This window comes from Pseudopipra pipra, chromosome 1, assembly GCF_036250125.1.
Source record: "Pseudopipra pipra isolate bDixPip1 chromosome 1, bDixPip1.hap1, whole genome shotgun sequence".
NCBI lineage: Eukaryota > Metazoa > Chordata > Aves > Passeriformes > Pipridae > Pseudopipra > Pseudopipra pipra.
The window spans coordinates 100,013,918-100,035,681 of record NC_087549.1 but is presented as its reverse complement, the minus strand read 5'-3'; the positions used below and the strand labels follow the sequence as shown (position 1 = coordinate 100,035,681).

General features: G+C 37.0%; 1 protein-coding gene across 18 annotated transcripts in view; it reads left to right on the top strand.

The window, feature by feature from the left end:
• GOLGA4 (golgin A4) overlaps nucleotides 1-21,023 on the top strand; it is a 74,040-nt gene extending 53,017 nt beyond the window's left edge. For 11 of the 18 annotated variants that reach the window (XM_064667665.1, XM_064667694.1, XM_064667724.1 and 8 more), the window contains 10 exons: nucleotides 516-646; nucleotides 4,501-4,614; nucleotides 8,232-8,300; nucleotides 10,380-10,400; nucleotides 10,580-10,648; nucleotides 11,244-11,319; nucleotides 13,114-13,217; nucleotides 15,778-15,864; nucleotides 18,183-18,246; nucleotides 20,298-21,023. In XM_064667665.1, the coding sequence (XP_064523735.1) occupies nucleotides 516-646; nucleotides 4,501-4,614; nucleotides 8,232-8,300; nucleotides 10,380-10,400; nucleotides 10,580-10,648; nucleotides 11,244-11,319; nucleotides 13,114-13,217; nucleotides 15,778-15,864; nucleotides 18,183-18,212 (701 nt within the window). In that variant the 3' untranslated portion in view covers nucleotides 18,213-18,246; nucleotides 20,298-21,023. Of the gene's footprint in view, nucleotides 1-515; nucleotides 647-4,500; nucleotides 4,615-6,426; nucleotides 7,551-8,231; nucleotides 8,301-10,379; nucleotides 10,401-10,579; nucleotides 10,655-11,243; nucleotides 11,320-13,113; nucleotides 13,218-15,777; nucleotides 15,865-18,182; nucleotides 18,247-19,557; nucleotides 19,627-20,297 lie in introns of those variants that run through there. The other 7 variants (XM_064667651.1, XM_064667643.1, XM_064667618.1 and 4 more) reach the window with 6 other exon arrangements.
• The last annotated feature ends 741 nt before the right edge of the window (nucleotides 21,024-21,764 follow it).

Here is a 21,764-nt window from a genome sequence, read left to right as displayed (position 1 = left end):
TAACCACTAACAGGTGCAGCTGGTTATTGTGTCTGATTGCAATACCATGTGGTTATTAACTAGAGTACAGCATATTTCAGCTTCTCTGTCCATCTTTTGCAAGCGTAGTGTAAATTGGAGATTAGAGAAGTGAACAAAAAGTATGTTTTGACTTCACTGTTACTAGAAGTACCTCTACAGATGAAGAATTTCTGAAGATTTACAGATATTTCAATCACTTACCTAGATAGAGTAGGAGATAGAATTAGTTGATAAATATTGGTTGTCATCTTAACTTTTAGGGAAAAGTTCCAGGTAGAAGAAATTGCTCCAGGTACCAAACTGCAGACGACAAACTTCATACATGTTAGGATCAAGTGACATAATAGTTATTGGCAGTGTGAAAAAATGAATTTTCCTGGCAAATTTTCCTTATAGTTGATTTCCACCCTTGTCTTTAAGCTTTTTTTAAATACTGTCATGACATAATTAAAAAAAAATGCTTTTTTTAATATTGCCCAACTTTTGTTTTATAGGTAAAGCCCAGGAGGTAGAAAATGAATTGATAGAAAATCATCACATAGAGACAACTCAGTTGCATAAAAAAATTGTTGAAAAAGATGATGATCTAAAAAGAACTGTGAAAAAATATGAAGAAATCCTTGAGGTATTTTTTTGAAAAGTGGTATGACTACATATATTTCAGAATAAGTCTTTTTTGATTGCACAGCTAGACAGAAAAACTAGAGTTCTTTCTAGTAAAGATCTTACTGCCTGAATTACACTTGATATGTCCGGTGACCTAGCTTGCAATTAAAATGTTTGTTTCTGTGTTTTGTGGGCATAGCAGAAATTAAGCCCTAGCTTAATCGTTGAATAAAAGCTATACAATTAGGTCCTTATGTCCTTGAGCAATTTGTGTACCAGACTGGAATGAGGAAAGTGAGTGACTCTTTACTAGAGTTGTGGCAGTGATGTATTGTTTTTTTGTAAGGATTTAAATACAGCGCTTATGGGTCAGTCTCACTCTCTATCTCCTTTTACTGATGCTGTTTGAAGATTGGCAACATAGCCCTTAAAGTAAAGTTCGGTTCTATGCTGGGTGCAGTCTGTTTGCATAGTTCTTACGTTAGTAAAGATTTCTTTTTTTACTTGTGTTGAACAGTTTGTTTGCATGCTATTTGCAGATAGACATAGTTTAGCCCTAGTAGCATTTCGGCCAGAAGTTAGCAGCCAATTTCCATCTAAGGATACTTTACCAAAGATGGCTGCTGTTTTAGCCAAGTTAATTGACCCAGTCCCGCATGTATGGCACCATAAGGTTAAATGGTTTTCAGTGGTAGACTATACTTCATATTGGCATGCAGGCTTTAGCTTTGTTAATCTTAGTCCTGTTTGCACAAATGATATAATAAAAGAGAATGTCCCATTAATAGAGCCTACAGCAGTAAATGTAAGTGAACATCTGTTTGTTTATGCTGAGTTACCAGTCCAAAATTCTTTTAACTGGACATGACTGAGTATTCCATATTAAGAATTTCAACATGTAAGCAGGTTGGTGTGTTCCACTTTGATTTTTCAACTTCCAGCAGATTGAATGGAGTTAGAAGGGTTTTAACTTTAGAGTCCCTTTCTTTTCTTTCGTAGCTTAGAAAAATTGCATGATATAAAAGAATCAAGTTTTTTTGAAACATAGGTCTAAATTTTGCATTTCTGGAGGATTTAGATTTCTCTTACCTCAGTGTGCAGTGTGTTGCCATTCAGGTCCTCAATTTATATCCCCAAATAGGTATGTGATTTGAAGTTGTGCAGGTGTAATTCCTCTGTTTTCTGATACTTGCAGTCCATACGTAGGTCAGAAACACTCATGCTGTAGTCATTGTGTGATCTTGAATGTTTAGGCTGATTTGACTTCTGTGTAATTGGAGGACATGAACACTGTCATTTTTTGCATCTCATTGATGATGGCAATGGCGGTTGCCTGGAACTGCAATAAACTGTAGTTTGATATTTTAAATTTCAGACTACATGTTTCTTTTATAGGTATATGTGTGTTTTGTTTCTGTTATTTTTTTCACCTTTTTTTCCTGAAGAAGTGTTGCAGGCATCTCAAAAATTCAGAAATACTTACGTTAAATTGAAGGTATGTCATGTTCATTGAGATCTCTGGTAGAAATAGGAGCATATGCATCAGCAGATTTAGCCTAGAATTACCAGTTATTACCCCACTTATACTTGACTTAGCTCATGACAGGTTTGAAAAATTTCGCATCATGACATTTATGCAGAGAGGATTGTCTCTGTCACAAATGGTAAGAAGATGAAGCAAAAATAAAGCCAATTGCAAAAATTAATCTTGTTCATATAACTTTGTAGCTCTCTGTTGCATTTTAAACATGGTTGATGATGCTAAAAATTAGTCTAACTTGATTCAAGTATGTATCCTTAAAGACAAGCAGGAATCATTCAGTTTGTTAAACTTCACATGATTTACTTGTGAAGTGCTCCACTTTTGCTTTATGTTGTATTTTCTTATCTTTCATGAAAACTTTTATCACATAAGTTTTCATAGAAGTCTCCCTAATTAAAGGATTTGTAAATCAGCATAGCCTGTAATTTGGGGCCTAAGTATTTTTTTTCAGCTAGGGTATACAATTAAAGAAAAAATGAATGTTGTGTTCCAGCTAGCCCGTTTTAAGCCTATCTATGAGCTAAAAATAAATTACCTAACTTCAGGTATATGTCCTTTAATTTGTCGTAATGCCTTCCATATGAGTACAGGATAGGCTTTGGGGTTAAGATTTGGGAAAGCATAACTTTATCGAAGTCTTAGTCTATAACTGTAATTAAATCCCAATGACATGCAGTTTATTTTCAGAGTATGCCAGGTGCTGTATAGAACAATAAGTTATTGCTGTAAATACAGATCAAGAGCATGTTGGAACCGCACTTCTCTAATTATTTCAAATTACAAATTAAATTGTCCCTTTTACGCAAGTGTCATTCATAATTTTGGGTTGAATTTCTTTTCAGCCTTTTAACTGCCTTTAATAACTAAGAATGATGTGCATACAGTTGTGATTTATTTAATTAAACAGTAGCGTAGAAGTACAATTTTAGATTCTTGATGGACAAAAACATCAAAAAATCCCCAAAAGCCAAAACAACAACCACCACCATCACTGAATATGCCAGGTATTGAGGATTTTTAACTAAAGGAGTATAAAAACTATAAAACACCCCAATCTTAGAAACGATAATTGTTGATACACTTCTGAGGGCATAGAAAAATCTTGTTAATGAAAAGAAGCTAACACTGTTTGGAGGTCATGATGTTTGAACAAGATTTTTCTTGAAGATGGATATTCTTAAAACTTTTAGGCTTTACAGCAATTTTTACGAATTGCTCAGATACTACTTCTCATTCACTAGGGCAGATTTGCTTTTTTTCTTTTTGATGATGCTTTTTGGGCTGAGGGGCTGCAGGGGGAGGGTGTTTCATTCTTATATCAGGTCCAAAGAACATTAAAAATTGGCTTTGCAGGGAAATAATTATTTTTTTAGTAATGACATACCCTAAATCTAACCTGGATCAGTTTTCTAGTTGTACACTTGCTTTTCTAGTGAATATACTGTATCCTTATAATTCGTACTTCTGAGATTTTTTAACAGAACAAAAGTTCCATCAGCTGTTCTTTGCTTGTTTTCATTTGATTAATTGTACTAATTTTATTGGAAGTACTACTGAGTAGCAGAGCAGTCAGCTGACTGCCCTGTGTGATTAGCATGAGTGAAACTAGAGTTTTAGTTTCATTTGGCAGTAGAGACATACACTTGGAATTGGAGTGCTGTTTTATGATGTCCCTAACATGTGATCTCACAGAAAGGCCAGAGGGGACACAGTTTTAAAAAGTACTTGTTTTTGCAGAGTATCATATGGGTACATTAATTTGCTAGGATTTAGGTCATTATACTTTTGTCCTTTACAAGAAAAGTTCATTTCCTTCCTACCATTCTTGCTTCTTTCCCCCACACTGCATTAGGGCCTTTCAGACCCTTGTGAATGAGGAAATCATTGGTCATTGTTTCTGAAAATGTGCTTAAAACTGCTTTAGTACCGTCTTTGTGAGAGTGATTGAGGAAAGGATTTAAGTCCTTGTCATTTCCACAGTATAGGAATTAACTACCTATCATCATCTGACCCCTCCGTGAAGGTTATGACCTTCACACACTGGATTATACTCAAATACTGTTTTAGTGCCCAAGAGAAATAGGATTTTTTTGTAATTTTTAAAAAAACTAACTGTAATCTTAACTATGTAATCTTTATTGTTGAGCACCCCTGTTTGTTTCTCGTTCTATTCTGTAGTCCTCTTGTGTATATAGCTTTTATACCAGATTTCAAGCATATTCTTTGTATAGCATAACTTCTGTTGATTGATTTATGTCCACTGTACTTAAGGTTTTCATTGATAAGTTGAGTAATTGTATAAGTAAGTTTTTTTCCCCTATATTTTGAAGTCGCGTGAAGAAGAGATGACAGCGAAAGTTCATGAGTTACAGGCACAGCTAGAAGACTTGCAAAAGGAATGCAGACAAAGGATTGCGAAAGAGGAACGTTGGAACAATGAAAAAGTGAGCTAGCACTATCATTTGTTTTTATAATTTCAGGTGCGAAATTCTTGGTCTTCATGAAATTCTGTCGTTTATTCCTACTTGAATTTTATTTAGATATCTGGCCTTCACTTTCACATACAAATTGAACTTCTTTAGAAGCTGAAGCATTTGATACCTACCTTTTTTACTGGTCCAGCTTTGCTGTTATTCTGGTGGGGTTTTTTACCCTCTACATTTCTTTTAGCTGATTTTACTGAAAGCCTTTTAGAAGGAAAGGAAATGGCATTAAGTCATTTTTAGTGTGGTATGTTTAAAAATCACATTTCAGAGGGGTCTGAAATAGTGCCTTGAATATATCAATTATAGACAGAATGGCCTTCATTGAAAGAAGGCTGATTTCATGCTTTTGTCTTTCTGAGACCACATTTTAATTTGAGGAATTCTTTGATTAAAATATTAGTAGTTATTATTACACTGAGGAGAGGAAAAGTATATGAGTTGTTGAGTCATTGATGAGAATTCATATTGACCTTACTTTTAAATTTTTCATTTTGACAACAAGCAGCTCTGGGGAGAGTAAGTTTATATATTTGACATTAGAAACTTAATGTACAAATTACCTCACTGTCCTAATGTTTGTCCCTTCTGCCTTGGACTTGCTTAAAACACCCCTTATATTACTTTTCTTAACTATTCCATGATATGTGTTGTTTTCTTAACAGGAAAAGCTGAAACATTTGTTTAAGACTGCCTTTTATTCTTAATTAACCCTTGCCCACCTACTGATAATTTTACATAATCCTATTATCTAGAGAAAGATTCCTTAAGGGACTCCTAAATCCTAAAACATGATTATGAAAAGTATCTTTAGAACTACTTTGTTAACTGTTTCACTAGTTATGGAAGTCTGCTATAAATACAGGCAGTCACTTAGTATCGTATTACACATGCATCTTCAGGATTACATGTTCACTGGTAAGACATGAAAGTTGTATCAAATCTATATACTAGGAATGATATTTTATGTGTTCATATATTTGGCTCAGAAGCAATGCATCCCAACAAGGAGGAAATTGGGCAAAAATGCCATGAAGCCTCCATAGATGGATAAGGAGCTGCTGAGCAAACTCAGAGTGAAAAAATAAGCTTTCAGGAAGTGGAAACGAGGGCAGGTGACCTGGGAGGAATACAGGGAAATTGTACAGGAAGCTAGGGGCAAGTTTAGGGAAGCCGAGGCCCAATTAGAATTGTGTCTGGCCAAGGATATTACGGATAACAGGAAGGACTTCTATAGATATATTTCAAGTGAAAGAAAGGCTAGGGATAATGTGGACCCTCTCTGGAAGGAGACGGGTGCTACGATCCGTGGGGGAGGGGAGAAGGATCGCAGCACTGCACAAAGGAGTCCGACGAGGTTTGAAGTTCCAATGCAATGCTACTGTAATGGGGGTGCACAAGGGTTTTATGAGCTCTGGTATGGAATGCACCAGAAAATGGGGTGGAGCATGAGACAGACAACCAGGGAAATGAATAGGGATAGGGACTCAGGTGAAGAGGGAAGAACTGGAGAGGAACCGGGGAAGGAAAAGACGAATGGTAGCTCTCTCCTCTCTGCGGCTTTCTCAGCCAATCAGAGGGGGAAGCAGGGAAGCAGGCACAACGAGGCATGTCTGGACATGCCCGGGCAGTTACAACTGTAGGGAAAATCATACAATGTACATATTTGTAAACACATAAGAACTGCAACGTCCGTATAATAAAGTCCTTTCAATCACTATATCTTTTTCCATTCCTGAAACCGTTCCCATTCTGATCCTTGCTCCTCCACAGATGGGAGAGCTGACTACCCTGAGTATGGAGAAGGCTGAGGTTGTCAATGACTTCTATGCCTCAGTCTTCATGGCAAGTGCTCCTGCCGCACTATCCAAGTCATGAAAGGCAGATGCAGGGACGAGGAGAATGAAGACCCACTGTAGGAGTGGATCGCGTTCAAGGCCATCTAAGGAACCTGAATGGGTTCCACGGGACCTGATGAGATTAATCCACAGGTCCTGAGGGAGCTGGCAGATGAACTTGCTAAGCCATTAGTAATTTTTGGAAAATCAGGGCAGTCAGGTAGAGTCCCTGATGACTGGAAAAAGGAGAAAGCAGAAGACCTGGGGAACTACGGACCAGTCCATCTCACCTCTGTCTCAGGCAAGATCATGGAACAGATTCTCCTTGGAACTGTGCTAAGGCACATAGAAAACAAAGAGGTGATTGGTAACAGCCAACATCGTTTTATAAAAGGGAAATCATGCCTGACAAATCTGGTGAGCTATGACAGGGCTACAGCGTTGGTGGATAGGGGCAAAACAACTGACATCATCTACCAGGACTTATGCAAAGTGTTTGACATTGTCCTGCACAACATCCTTATCTCCAAATTGGAGAGACATAGATTTGATGGATGGACCACTCAGTGGATAAAGAACTGGCTGGATGGCTGCATGCAAATAGTTGTGGTCAATGGCTCATTGTCCACGTGGAAACCAGTGACGAGTGGTGTCCCACAGGGGTCACTGTTGGGGCCAGTACTGCTCAACATCCTTGTCAGTGACATCGACAGTGGGATCGGGTGCTCCCTCAGTAAATTTGCCGACAACACCAAGATGTGTGGTGCAGTTGACACACTGGAGGGAAGGGATGCCATCCAGAGGGACCTTGATAGGCTTGAGAGGTGGGCTGATCAAAAGCTCATGAAGTTCAACAGAGCAAAGTGCAAGGTCCTACTACACCTGGGTTGTGGCAACCCCAAGCACATCTACAGGTTGGGCAGAGAGTTGAGAGCAGCCCTGCAGAGAAGGACTTGGGGTGACGGGTGATGAAAAACTGAACATGAGCCAGCGGTGTGCCCTCACAGCCCAGAAAGCCAATGGAATCCTGGACTGCATCAAAAGGAACATGGCCAGCAGGTCAAAGGAGATGATTCTTACCCCTCTACTCTTCTCACGTGAGACTCCAGCCTGAGTACTGTGTTCTAGTCCCGAACCTAGGAAGGATATGGAATTGTTTGAGCAAGTCCAGAGGAGAGCCACAAAGTTGACAAGAGGACTGGAGCTTCCCCCCTACGAAGACAGGCTGAGAAAGTCAGGGCTGTTCAGCTTGAAGAGAAGGTTGCATGAAGACCTAATAGCAGCCTTCCAGTATCTGAAGGGAAGCCAGAGAGGGACTCTTTGTCAGGAACTGTAGTGATAGGACAAGGAGTAATGGTACAAATTGAAATAGGGCAAATTTAGATTAGATATTAGGAAGAAATTTTTTACTGTGAGGGTGGTGAGACAATGGACCAGATTGCACAGGGAGATTGTGGTTGCCCCATCCCTGGAGGTGTTCAAAGCCAGGTTGGATAAGGCCTTGAGCAACCTGGTCTAGTGGGAGGTGTCCCTGCCCATGGCGAGCGGGTCGAGACTACAGGATCTTTAAGGTCTGTTAACATTCTGTGATTCTTTGATTCCTCAATTCTTCCAAGAAATGCATCAGACAGATTTTGCAAAGGTAGCGTAGAGCTGTAAAATGCTTGAATATTGCAAATATTGATTACATTAAACAAAATAAACAGTTAATTTTGCCTGTGTTTGGAATCTTGTCCACAGTTCTCCACTCCTTGGAGTTTCCATGGCAGACTTTGGAGAAACTCAAAGGAGTTGTTCCATCTGTGGCAGGTATAAACCAGTTCAGAGAACTGCATTGCTGGTGAACAGCTTAGTTTTAAAGTATAAATGATGTCTCATTTGGGGGGGGAGGAAGATCAGCTTGTGTGGTAGTGTATGTACATAGGTACAGTTAAAGCACCCAGGTTCAAAGTGCTTGCAGAATAAGAATGTAATTTTTTTTTTTTTTTGGAGAGTGTAAGGCAGTTCGTTATCTGATTTCTCTCGAATATAGGCATCAAACTTTCTTGAGTAGTTTTGAGAATTCCAACTAAATTTAGCAAATTGTTTACAAGCTTTCTTTTGCGTAGCTGATTTAATTGAATGTAAATGTCTTATTTGATACTATTCACAATGGTGATTTCATTTCAAAACAACATAACTATTCTAATAGATTATGCTATTGAATGTGCACATAGGTCCTGGTACATCTTCTGGTCCAGTCAAAGCTCAGATATTTAGAGTGATATAACTGGGCTTTCAGTTCCTGTTTTATCAGTATTTCAGGATAGGGTTCCTACTCTTTGACATAGTCTGTTCTGGGATCAAGAGGTAGTTTTCTTTTGTTCTCCTTAGAAATTAAGAGCTGTTGTTTTTAATTCTTACCTGTCTTAATTTGTCCATTGCCTGTCCTTGGTATGTCTGCAGGAAACTAGTTTTACTGTTACCTGGTGCAATAGCAGATATTTGCAACAAATAGCATAGCAGCATTATATGCAAATGTATATGCAGCACTACAGACCTAAATAAGAAAATTGGACAGGGTCTGTCGACCTTGGCAACATACTAGAGCAGATCCACGTACAAATCCACGTCTGGATTTTACGGTGCATTCAAATGAATTCTATCATCTTACATTTGCCATGATATTTTTTATCTTATCTTATTTCTTTTTTATTTTGTTGCTCTGTAACATTTTTCTCTTTTATGTTGAGGATTTTTTCCCTTCAACACTAGTAGTAAAAATGCTCAGAAGTCTTGTTGACTGGAAGCAGCTGCAGCTGATGCATTTGTTGTCTAAAGTTGGAGACTCCCAAATCACAGAAGTTTGTCTTAAAAAACTTCCTGTGCTGCTTGTTGTCAGCCTAGGCCAAACATCACACATAACATATTCACTTTGACATGAAGATAGATATTTGAACAATATTTGTCTGACTGTGATAAACAATTGACAAATACTAACAACCTTAAGTGTTATCATTTGAAAGTAAAAATATCAGAAATTGTCTCTCTATATGAGAAAGTAAATGTCTGATGAGATGACTGAGCTCTTCAGAAGAAAGAATTGCACTTACAGGTTCGAGGATTGATTTTCCCCTACTTTCTGTTTGTGTAGTGTAGGAAAACCCACAGGTTTTATCACCCTACAGAGATAGGGAATAGCTCTCCTTTTCAACACAATTCCAAAGAGGCTTGGGAAGAAAAAAAAATGTACTACTTCTCTGTTAAGGTTTAGGTTTCCTTAGAAAAAAAAATCAGACATAAATGATTTGATGTTGAAATGCATTTACGACCTTGATTTATACCCATGACTACTAAAGCATTACTTTCCTTATAGTTGGAACTTTGAAAGATAGAAATATCAGCTTAGAATTTTTTCTGTAATTCATAAACATCTTTACAAGATGTAGAGCTCATGAAGCTCTTAACTGAAGCTATTTTCAGGTAAACGTTCCCTTTTCCAAATGTGACTTGAAGAATTAAGGTAAAAGATACAACATTACAAATAGTATTAATAGTAGTTAGGGTATCCTGGAATATACTTCATACTCATTCAGTTATTATTCATCTCCAATATGTATTTTGTAAAGATTTGAAACACTGGGTTCTTGAAGTTATATTTGTGATAATTGTCTTACAGAGTCAAATGACGTAATTTAAATATAAGCTTTATGTACTGACAATACAAATAAGTTGAACGCTATGAGACTAGTTATTTTTATAAGTACACGAGTATTTGGTAATTTCAATTTTTATCGTCCTTAGTTAACACGCTGTATCAGAACTAGATGATTGATATTTTTTTCTTCAATGCTTGATATACTCAGTATTTTTCATACATTTTAATCTGAATTTTTGTTGTTTGTCTAGGTCACACTAACAGAACTAAAGGTAAGTCTTATATGTTACTTATTTTGCACTCTAATATTTCTGTTTCAAAGCAGTTTGAAAGCTGAAATGATGTTTATAACTTTTTGTGTGTTAAAAGGAGAAAGAAATTTTTGGCAGAGGTACTTTTGATGTATTTTCAGCAGTTCCTTGATGATTTCCATATGTGACTGTTCTTTCAGGCACAGCTTGCACAGAAAACAACGTTAGTCAATGATTCAAAACTGAAAGAGCAGGAATTGAAAGAGCAGGTAAGGGTGATGTTGAACGAATAAAAAGTGTTCTTGTTTGATACTCTGTGTCTTCAGTATTAAAAGGTTTGTTCTTTTCAAGTGATGATGTGGCACATCTCCACACAAGGTACTATGAAAATAATAGGCAAATAAAATAGTTTTCACTCATACTTGCTCTCAGATATGTGTACTTTCCAAAGTACTCCTGTATCCACTGAGAATGAAAATACCACATGGTTGTGATACTGGTTAGCAAAGCAATTGCGCCGTGATAAAGGTAACAGTGCACACCATGAAATTCTGGACTTTTTTTTTTCATAACTAAAACTTTTTGATGACAATTTTTGTCATGTGCTTTTTTATGTATGCTTTTATATATATATATATATATAAAATAAAAATGTAGATATTTTTATGTGTATATACACCTGTACACACATTTCCTTAAGAAGTTTTTTGATAGTTTTAATAATACAGTTTTTAATGTTTTCCTTCCTTAAAAAGCAAATGTATTTTGTTTCATAGGAGATGATGTTTAGCAAAAACTGTTTCAGTGATGCTTATTTTAGCTGCTTATGAACACCATTTATGATTCTGACTGTTCTCTATTTAGATTCATGTACTGGAAGACCGGCTGAAAAATTATGAGAAGAATATGTACGTCACACCAGTTGGAATGCCTTACAGAGGTAAGTACACAGTTTTCATCAGAAATAAATTTTTCATTTGTTTGAAAGATATACTTTGGTCTAGACAATGTAATTAAAATGTCAGTCTCCTTAAGACACTCATTTTGTGACATCCTTGTTTTGTCTTGTCTGTTAGTGTGTGATTTCAGATGAGCAAATCACAGAGCATTTTGTTTGTTGTTTGGTTTTTTTGCCATACAGTTAAAACAGCTCTATATATCAGAGTTCTTAAACTCTCTGCCATGCAGGTCCCAGGCCCATCCAGGTGACAGGGACAGAGTACATGGGCACATGTACAGCATGGCTCAGGCAGGAACCGAAGGCCCCATGCTGAGCTGGGATGCATCCCCTGGGCCCTTGGCAGGAGCCAGTGGGGGTGGGGGTCCCAGGGGAGGCCGGTCCCAGCCACTGAGGCCTGTGAGCACCCCCAGGACCCTGACAGAGGTAGACTTGAACTGCTCATGTGCTCTCCTTTGGACATTGGTTATTGGCCATTTTGGAGACAGAGTGTGGGCGAATGGACCTTCTCTCTGGTGGTGTACTGTTCCTCTCAGGCTCTGTTGTTTTAACATGAGATAGAAAAATCCACAGGGATCCACAGGAAGAGGTATTCCTTACCTCCAAAAGATTTTCAACTGTTTAGTTGAGGAACACGTCCTACATGAGACTGAGGGCTCAAGAATTGAACCTCACTAGTATCAGAGATGTGGAGTTTTGCCATCCTGTGGAAACCCATCTCAGCTGGATGAACTCAGGAGACTTTCAGAACCCACATATCACACTTATTCTTTGCAAATTTGTGCAGATGGTCAAATTATCTCAGGATGATGCACAGCTCTCATTTTCACCCCTCCCCCCCACAAAGGTCCATGTCTCCTTCCCACAAGGTGACAGAGCCAAGGATGGGACGTGGTTATGGGTATTGAATACCTTCTGCTAGGGCTGGGAAGAAATATCATCAAAGATTTCCTCAACATGTACTGATTGGGAAAGAAGCAGGTAGGAAGAAGCATAGCATAGCATAGTTCAGCTGGAAGGGACCAACATCAATTACCTAGTTCAAGTGGCTGACCACTTCAGGGCTGACCAGAAGTTAAAGCATGGTTTTAAAGAGCACTGTCCAAATGCCTCTTCAGTGCTGACAAACATGGGGCATCAACCACCTCTTAGTGAAGCCTGTTCCAGGGTTTGACCACCCTCTGGGTAAAGAAATGTTTCCTCATGTCAAGTGCAAACTTCCCCTGATCGGTGCAGGTTTCAGCCATTTCCGTGTGTCCTGGTACTGGGTACCTCAGGAAGCTGTAGAGAGCAGTAAGGTCACCCCTCAGCTTCCTCCTCTCCAAACCAGACAAACCCAGAATCCTCAGCCACTTCTCACAGGACATGCCTTCCAGCACCTTATCGAGTAGCAGGGGTGCCCTCCTCTGGATTCATTCATGTACCTTATCATTCTTTTTAAATGGTGGGGCCCAGAATTGCCTGCAGTATTGAAGGTGAGACTGCACCAGTACTAAATACATCAGGATAACCAACCTGTCTTGACTGGCTGGTGATGCTGTGTTTGATGCACCCTAGGATGTGGTTTGTCCCCTTGGCTGCCAGGGCATGCACTGCTGACTCCTGCTGAGCTTCCTGTCAACCAGCAGCCCCAAATACCTTTTAGCAGGGCTGCTGTTACTCCATTCCAGGTGCAGAATCCAGCATTTGTTCTTGTTCTATTTCATGCCATTGGTGAAACTTAGATTCATATGAGTGACTCTCAGTATAAATATGCTCTTATTTTTGTTTACACAGATGGAAACCTTCACCATACTGACGTTTCCATTTTTGGGGAGCCTACGGAGTTTGAATACTTGAGGAAAGTGCTCTTTGAATATATGATGGGTCGTGAGACAAAGGTATGGAAATTTGCATATGGTGACAGGTGATTCAGGTTAGAGTACAGTTTAACACCCTTGCTGTATAGATGTGAAATACCATGTGTTTGCGATTTGTTACATGGTGTTTATTACTGACACAGGATTCAGTAGACTTTCACATTTGTTTTCCAAAGAGGGATGATCCATAACTTAAAACTTTGTCAGCATGCCAAGCTGAGTGGCAGGGGAAAGAGGCTTTCACATCTCTCACCAATGTACCTATGAAAACAAAAACCTTTATGGGTAGATACAGTTTTATTAGCAAAAGTCCTGTTGTCAGTCAGTCTTAATGTACCAGCACCATATTAGCAAAAGTGGTCTTTTGATGTCATCTTGATGCAAACATAGCAGGTAACAGATTAAGTAATAGTTTGTTAATAGCTCTGAAGATGATGAAATATCTCTTCAGTTTTTGCTTAAAGATGTTTTATAGGGCTCCCACATCTGTGTATCTTAGATAATAGTAATTTACTCTTAAAAGTAGTGAAAAGCTGTACAGTAGGCTTCTTGTTGTATGCTGCAAGCTTGTGAAATCCTAAGTTGGAATTTTACTAGCTTCTTACAGTACCGATGCTTAGAGATTGACCAGGTTCAAAAGAGGTATGTTATAACACAGATATTTTCCTTAGATGATAAATTCTATGTGGATGAATTTTTGTATTTGTTTTTTTCCTCCTCTCTGGAGTTCTTCCACTGTTGCCCTGCTTTCAACTTAGACTACTATAAAACAAAGAGTTTTTATGTAGGTTTCTATGTTAATTAGCTTTGTTCTCATTGTGCTCTGTACAGAATAAAACTTGGACTGTGCAGAACATCTTGTCCTTATGGGATTCCTCATTCTCTCTCTTTTTATCCCATTTTTCATTGTGATATTAATTCCTTTTTTATTAAAAATAAAAATCCCTGATCCAAAAACCCCAGAATCACTAGTTACCTTCAAGACTGTGGCTTGTTGGATAGCTCTTCTACTTAAACAATGAAATAGTTAAAGGAAAATACCTACAGTAGTAGATTTTATGATTTTGAATTGTGAGGGACTTAGAAAAGTGAAAATGCTAAAAAAATATGTCAGCAATGTTTCAGCTTAAAACAAGTCTTGAAGCAGCTTTGGACAACTATTGCATATAGCTGATGCACATAGCAAATTTTCATTCAAGAAAACCTAATCTGAAACCTCTTTTTTGCTCATCGAGGCTGTCTGTCACTGATCTTCAAAACATTTCTGTACGTGCCTCAAAACTTTGGATTATAAATTGTTACAGGTTTTTTTTTCTTTTTAACAGTGTTATACTAGAATTTGCAATTGATTTCTTCAATAACAGCAACAAACTACCACCAATGCTAAAGAAAATTGTCTTTAGGTCTCTCTTCTGTGTTTCAGGCTCCAGTTTTGCTTCAAAAAGTAGTTTCAAGCTAATTTCATCTACTGGTTTTCTTTCAATCATTAGATGTGTTGCTAGAAGACACTGAGCTTAGTATCTGCTCTCATCAGGATTGTATCCCATAATCTTAAATTTAGGGAACTGTGTCTTGAGAACTGGTTTCATCTTGCTACACTGACTGGAAAACCATGAGCAATGATGGTGCAATTGATAAAATTTTTTAACACAGTCTTAAGCACATGCTTTTTCTCCCCCAACACAGTCCTGGAGTTAAAAGATCTGTATTGTGATTTATCTCCTGAGTACAGATATACCTTTCTCTCAGCTTTTATTTCCCTGGATGAGAAGAGGCATTTTTTTATCTAATTTTCTCTTGTAAGATCATTTGGTGGCCTTCCGCTGTGCAGGATCTCCTTTTATAGTACAAATATATATGCCATGTCTCAAAGGTGATTCAGTAGTGAAGTTGGTGATGTCCATGGACATGTTTCCTCTTTATTGAAAGAAGTTCAAAGGAATCTGTGCAAATTATCTAGGATGGATTGCCATTTATGCAGCCTTGTAAATGATCCTGGAATACTATCAAGACATTAATGAATGCACCAATTAGGTTATAGTGCTGGAGACATAAGAGAGATGTGGAGGGTTGATACAAATTTTAAGAATCAGGAATTACAGTCATAATGTGTAATCTGTAATCTGTCACATTCTTTGTGAACTGCTTGACCAAGATGTGTACATGTCTTTGCGGGGGGACTTCACTGTCTTACCCTCCAGTCCAACTTTCTTTGCCTCTTTTTTGGCAGGATACATGAAAGGAGATTGCCAGCTTTTTCTAAGCATGCACTTTGTTCAGTATGATGTCTTATTAATGGACTCTATTGTTTGAGCATAGGTACCATAGAACTCACATCATATTACAGTAGCTGAAGTTTGTGATAATGTGAAATGATGACCCTTTGTTGTTTTCATATAATTCACAGAATATGTTGTGCATATACAGTGTGAAACAAATAGTTATATCTTACTGATTTTACTGTTTTCCATTGACATTAGTACAAATAGCATACAGTATTCTTAAATGAAATTCATTTTAAAATATTACAAAGCATTTTCGTGCATGTGGAATTACTTATAGATAATATACATCTTTTTAGACAATGGCCAAGGTTATAACAACAGTGCTAAAGTTCCCAGCAGATCAGACTCAGAAGATACTAGAACGAGAAGATGCTCGACCAATGGTATGTTATATAAGTAAGCCAAGTTTATGCATGAGGGTTAGGTTTCAAGAATAATGAATTAGAAACTTATTTTTAAGTCTCCTTTTACCTGTGTCCACATTCAAGTGAGCTCCTTTTCTTCCTTCTTCCTTCTTCTTCAGTGGAATATCAAATTTGAGCTCTAGATTTGAATTTGTAACAAGAGTGAGAAAAAAAGCAAGCATATGAAAATTCATGTTTCTTAAATTCAGAAGTTTCTGTGGAAGGCATACCAGTTTTCATGAAAAATGTATCAAGAAACATTTTTTCAGTCCTGGAATAAAATTTCTGACAAAAACAAGAGTCAGCAAAAACATTTTGCTTGTAGAATATAAAACTAATTAGCTCTATCACCTGGGATATGAGTTTGAAGTGAAATATGTACAATTTTATTTTAAGCGTGTATCCTAACAAGATTGGGGCTTTGTTTGGAGTTGGGGCGTTTTTGTAAGTCTGCTTTATTTTTGTACTGAAAAAACATGAAAATATGTCAGTTCACTCCGGGTCAGGACAGGTCAAAAATAAAGAGTCTTCAACACTTTGGTGTTGGCTTTTTCCCAGTTTCAATACATTTATTATGTGACATTTGCTTGGTATTTACCAGCTGATCTATTTACTGGAAAGGGAAACTGGGTTTGAGAAGCAGACCCAAAAGAGGTTAAGGTTATATGAGCTTAACCATTTCTTTGGTATTACTGTTACTGTTTTATGCATTGGAGCTACTTTTTATAAATAAAAACTGCAGTAATAGTCTCCTGTACATTGTATCTGGAGTCAGTACTGTGATCCCTCCCTTTGTGGGTCAGCTTAGTGAAATATTTAGGAATTAAAGTGAGAGGAAGAATACCATTCTGTTTCTCTCACTGGCCTTGCATATATATTTATTTAGCGCTTGCAAAACCAGAATAAAATAAAAATTTGAACTTTTTTACATTTTGTTTGAAGTAGTTACATTAAAATCCTGTTGATCCATTAAAACAAATTTAAAAAAAATCTGTATTTTTCATCTGCTTGCAGTATCACATCTGAGTAAAGTGTTAAATACTTCAACATTTTCCTGTACAGTTAGTATGTTTGAGAATGTCTTGCAATCTTAAATATTTAAAATACTTTTAGAGATATATAAATATTGATAATACTGCAGCTCCAGTAAGTACCATGTATCCCAAACATTATTTTATCTCTCTGACACTGAAATAAAAAGCTGGGGCTTTTTTATTTCATTTTGTTTTGGCAAGCTAGAGTAATGTTTAGGAAACATTTTGAGATCAGAGAGATGGACCTTATTTTGCAGTCACTTCAGCTTTTTGATACTTGATACTGTTCTTCATACAACAGACATTCACGACTTCTGATATGAAACAAAACTTTAATTTGAATTTATCCAACAAGTTTTCATCCTTACTATTAAATTTTGGCTGAAATATGTGGTGAGGGTTATTTTGCAGGCTGCGAGTGCTTTGATTGGTAAGGATATCGTCATTAAAAGAGCTTCATGTCCTGATGAAAAACTGCTTGGATTTCATGTAGCAGTCCCTTCTTCTTGGCTCAGATCTAGCCTATGAATTTTCTCCTTTCCAAATCTACAGAGATTGAATTAGACATCTAGTGGATACTCAAATACTAGGGCATATTATGAACGAAGTGGTTTTTTTTTTCCTTCACTTTCGAAGTTAACTAAGTTTGTTTGCACAAATTATTTTGGGTGATGAGTCTTTCGTAATTCTGTTTAGAACTAAAAAGTTAGAGAGATCTTTATGAATTATTCTGTAAAGAAATATTCTTGATTTGTTAGGGGTTTATTTATTGGCATTTACTTACGTGGTAGTAATGTTTCTCCACACTTAATATTGGAGTAATGATGGTATTTGAAAATACCCAGTGTTAAGATCTCACGAGCAATAAAGTTCTGAACTGCAACATAAATGTGCATTTTAACGTAAAGCTTGTTTGTATTTTAGTTTACTGCCAGAACTTATGTACTTTTAATGTGTAAACTGTTAACTAATTGTGCTACTAGAGTAACTGTGTGGTACTAAGTATCTTTTATTAATTATATACCCTCTTAGTGGGCTTATATTTAATAGGTTTCTGAAAACTTGTAACAATACAAGGCCAATAAACATATGCTAGATTAATGTATCATTTTCACTAATCTAGCTTTTACTACATGGTACTGTGTTCTAACTGCAGCAATCTCATCAGTAAACTGTAGATGTCCACAGAGCTCTTATCTATTAACACTATATAACACTGTTAACAAAGTAGTCCAATAAGTTCTTTTCTTCCTGGCTTTGTAGTTTGCCTCACCTCGCAGTGGTATCTTTTGAATATCCCATCAGTCTGTGCTTAGTTAGCATGTGGGTGAGTGAAGTCTAATACATACTTGTTTTATTTGAAGATGGAACATGTATTATGAGATTAATCATTCCTCTGCTTTTTTTCTTGCCTGTTTTCCTTTGTTAAAAATGAAATATTTGTTCTACATGTGTATGATAAATTTTGTTCTACTCTTAATCTCTCTTTTGCTCTACAAAGCCAAGTTTGAAAAAGGTAAATATTGATTCAAAACAGATGTTTTTCAGTTATAAGCATAACTTCAAACATCGATTGAGTACAGAAATATCTGAAAAAAATTCAGATTTTGAATTAATTAATACGTAATATTATATTTTATTGCACTTGGCTTTGTTTTATCTTTATTCACTTTATGAGTTCCTTTTTTTGAATAGGCAGATAAGTCAGATTTGTGGGAGACATGCTGCACTGCTTGAAATGAATTATGTCTTTTAAATGTGAGATTGAATTATCCTAGAAAAGATTGATGAAATATTCTCTGTAGAGGGATTAGGATATGATTGCATGTAAACATATTACCTTTCTGAATCTCAGCTTTAGTTTGATATCAAGAGGAGTTAAAGCAGAGACATTAGGGAGAACAATTAGGTGAGCTTTATGCTCTCAGTTTATTGTGTCTTTCTTCAGGTTTTATTTAGTTACTTTCATTATGAACCTGCAATGCTAGTTGTAGCATTACGGGAACAGAACAGCTGACTTAGCCCTAAAGATGCAGGTTGCATCAGACTAGCCAAGCTAAACAAGCAACACACAAGCAATAGTGGTTGAGAGAGGAATACAGTATGGAAGTACAGAGGAAAAAGCTTTCTGTGCTGACTGATAAGCTTATAATTTGAGTCACTAGTGGTGTTTGATATATAATAAACTCTGCAGATAAATTCTATAGGATATGGTCAGCTCAACTTTTTTTTTCCTCCTTTGCAACTGGAAAGTTTTACACAGTTGCCAGAAATTGACTGAGTGTGTGTGAAACAGTTGCTGTCTCTTGGCTGGAATGCAGTTGTTGGCCTACAGCACCACCACAGCAAAACACATTAACTTAGGCTGTTTCCATGGCTAGTTACCACAATGCAGTTGACAGGTTATCTTCCTCTCTTGCAGTCATGCAAATACGGCCTTCAACACAAAATAATACTTCTTTCAAAGGAAAAAAATTGTTCATCTTAGCTAACAGTCATGATTTCTACTTTGTGATTTTTTAAACCTTTGAATACAATGGTGAATGCACTTTATTGCACTTAAAATGCAATAAAGTTTGGACTGTTTGGACTACTAGCCTTGATCACTTCTGACAAAATCAGCAACTGTTTTTTCTAGCCCTCTGTTGAAAAGAATTGAATTGTTGATAATGATGGAACAAAGCTATTTACAACACTATTTCAGAAGGTATGTTTGAAACACGTTCCTGTCATGCTGTCTATAATGCTGGTGTAAAAAATTCAGGTGTTCTCAGCTGCATTTGAAATACCACAGAAGGGCTTGTTGATGTTGACCTTAATGTCAGCAATTATCTGTTACACTTTCATAACTTTAACTAGTATATATGTAAACTATTCAGACCTCATTATTAAATTGTAGTTGCTTACTTCATCTCAAGTATTTTTGTCCTTTATTCTTGCATGTATATACCTTAGAAATTAAGGTGATGCTGACTTAATTGTGAAGGCAGTCAGTATTTTTCTGGTAGAAGAGACTTTTTGCTAGCCCCAATATTATACATTATCATTTCAATTTTGATGATAGGCCTTTATGCAGAGAGGACAACCTTGTGTTTCATTGGATTAATATGCAGAGACATGGTAGACTATTTCCAGTGAGACTTCTGACTGTTTTGCTACAGCTTATTTAATTTTCATCAATTTCTCAACTGTGTTGCAGATACTGGTATAGAATTGCTTGCTCAAAATCAGTTAATAATTTGGCAGTTCGACTTACCTGAAATTCTTCTGTCTCCTAATCATACAAGAAATAATGTCATTATTTTAATATTAAGATCTTCTAAGTTGTTCTCAGTAATCTAACATTTGTTCATTTGTTCTAATTTTTCATTCTTCTAGTCATGGCTACGACCATCTTGAATTTGTGATGAGAATGTCTCATGACACTGCTGCTTAGAAATGTGTTTATATCTCTTTTGTTGTCCCTTGAAAAGGGACAAGAAGAAAAGCTATTATTCAAGGTCACAAATGGACAGCAAGAACCAAAACTCAACACCACCTTTGGACCATGAATATAGTTAAAACTGCCTTGACAGAAATGCTAATCAGGGGTTATTTGATGATGAGTCTTTCTCTTCTATTGAATACTGTCTTCTATTTTGTGTTAAAGGTTATTTTTTTAAAGGAGAGAAAAGACTATCCTGGGAAGGAATTGCCCACTACTGTATCTTTATACAGGTTTTACTGGGTGTTTTTTAAGAGTTGAAATAAATGGTTTGTTTCTTCTATTTATTTTTTTTTTATTTTTGAATGAATTGTGCAATACATTTTGAATGAGTAGTGGTTGAGGAGATTTTTCTGATGAACTAGGAACTTCTGTTGACGATTCTCTCCTAATTTGATCTTGATTGTTTGCTAAAGGTCACTTCTATATGCTTTTGCCTACAATAAATCCAAGTTGCAGTACCTCATTTGTTTACTCCTAGCTTTTGTACTTATATTTTTGTGGAGAAAAGGTATGTTCCTGTAAATTCCTGTAAATAGTTCGTACATAACTGATCTGTGACTGTTGACAGCACTAATCTAAATAGAGCTGAGATTAAATAAAGTTTATTTACTGTATAATTTTGGAACATCTTTGGTATGATTTTTGTTTTGAAAGGATCCACCAGTATTGTTCTTATTCCTGTCTGAGACATCCTTAGCTATTTCCAGGCTGATATCACTCTCATAAGAAGAGCTACTCAAGTACATTAAACTGTAAAAAGTCAATGGAGACCTTCAGATTTTCAAGGGAGAAAATCTGTGAAACAGACACGTGGTGAGCTGAAAAGCTGATGTGAGAATGTAGCAAGTGGGGAAGCTTGTGTTGTAAAGTTTTAAATTATCATAGAATCACAGAATGATTTGGGTTGGAAGGGACCTTAAAGATCATATAGTTCCAACCCTCCTACCATAGGCTGGGACACCTTTTACTAGAACACATTGCTTAGGGCCCCATCCAATTTGAACACTTCCAGGATGGGGCATCCACAACTTCTCTGGGCAACCTCTTCCCACTGCCTCCCTACCTTCATGTAAAGAATTTCTTCCTATCATCTTATCTAAATATCTCCTTTTTCAGCTTAAAACCATTCTGCCTTGTCCTGTCACTATCTGCCCATGTAAAAACCTGCTCTGGAAGGCTGCAATGAAGTCTTCTGAGAGCCTTCTCTTCTCCATACTGAACAACCTCAACTCTCTCAGCCTGTCTTCGCAGGAGAAGTGCTCCCTTCCTCAGATCATCTTTGTGGCCTCCTCTGGACCCACTCTAACAAGTCTATGTCTTTCTTGTGCTGAGGACCCCAGATGTGGACACAGCACTGC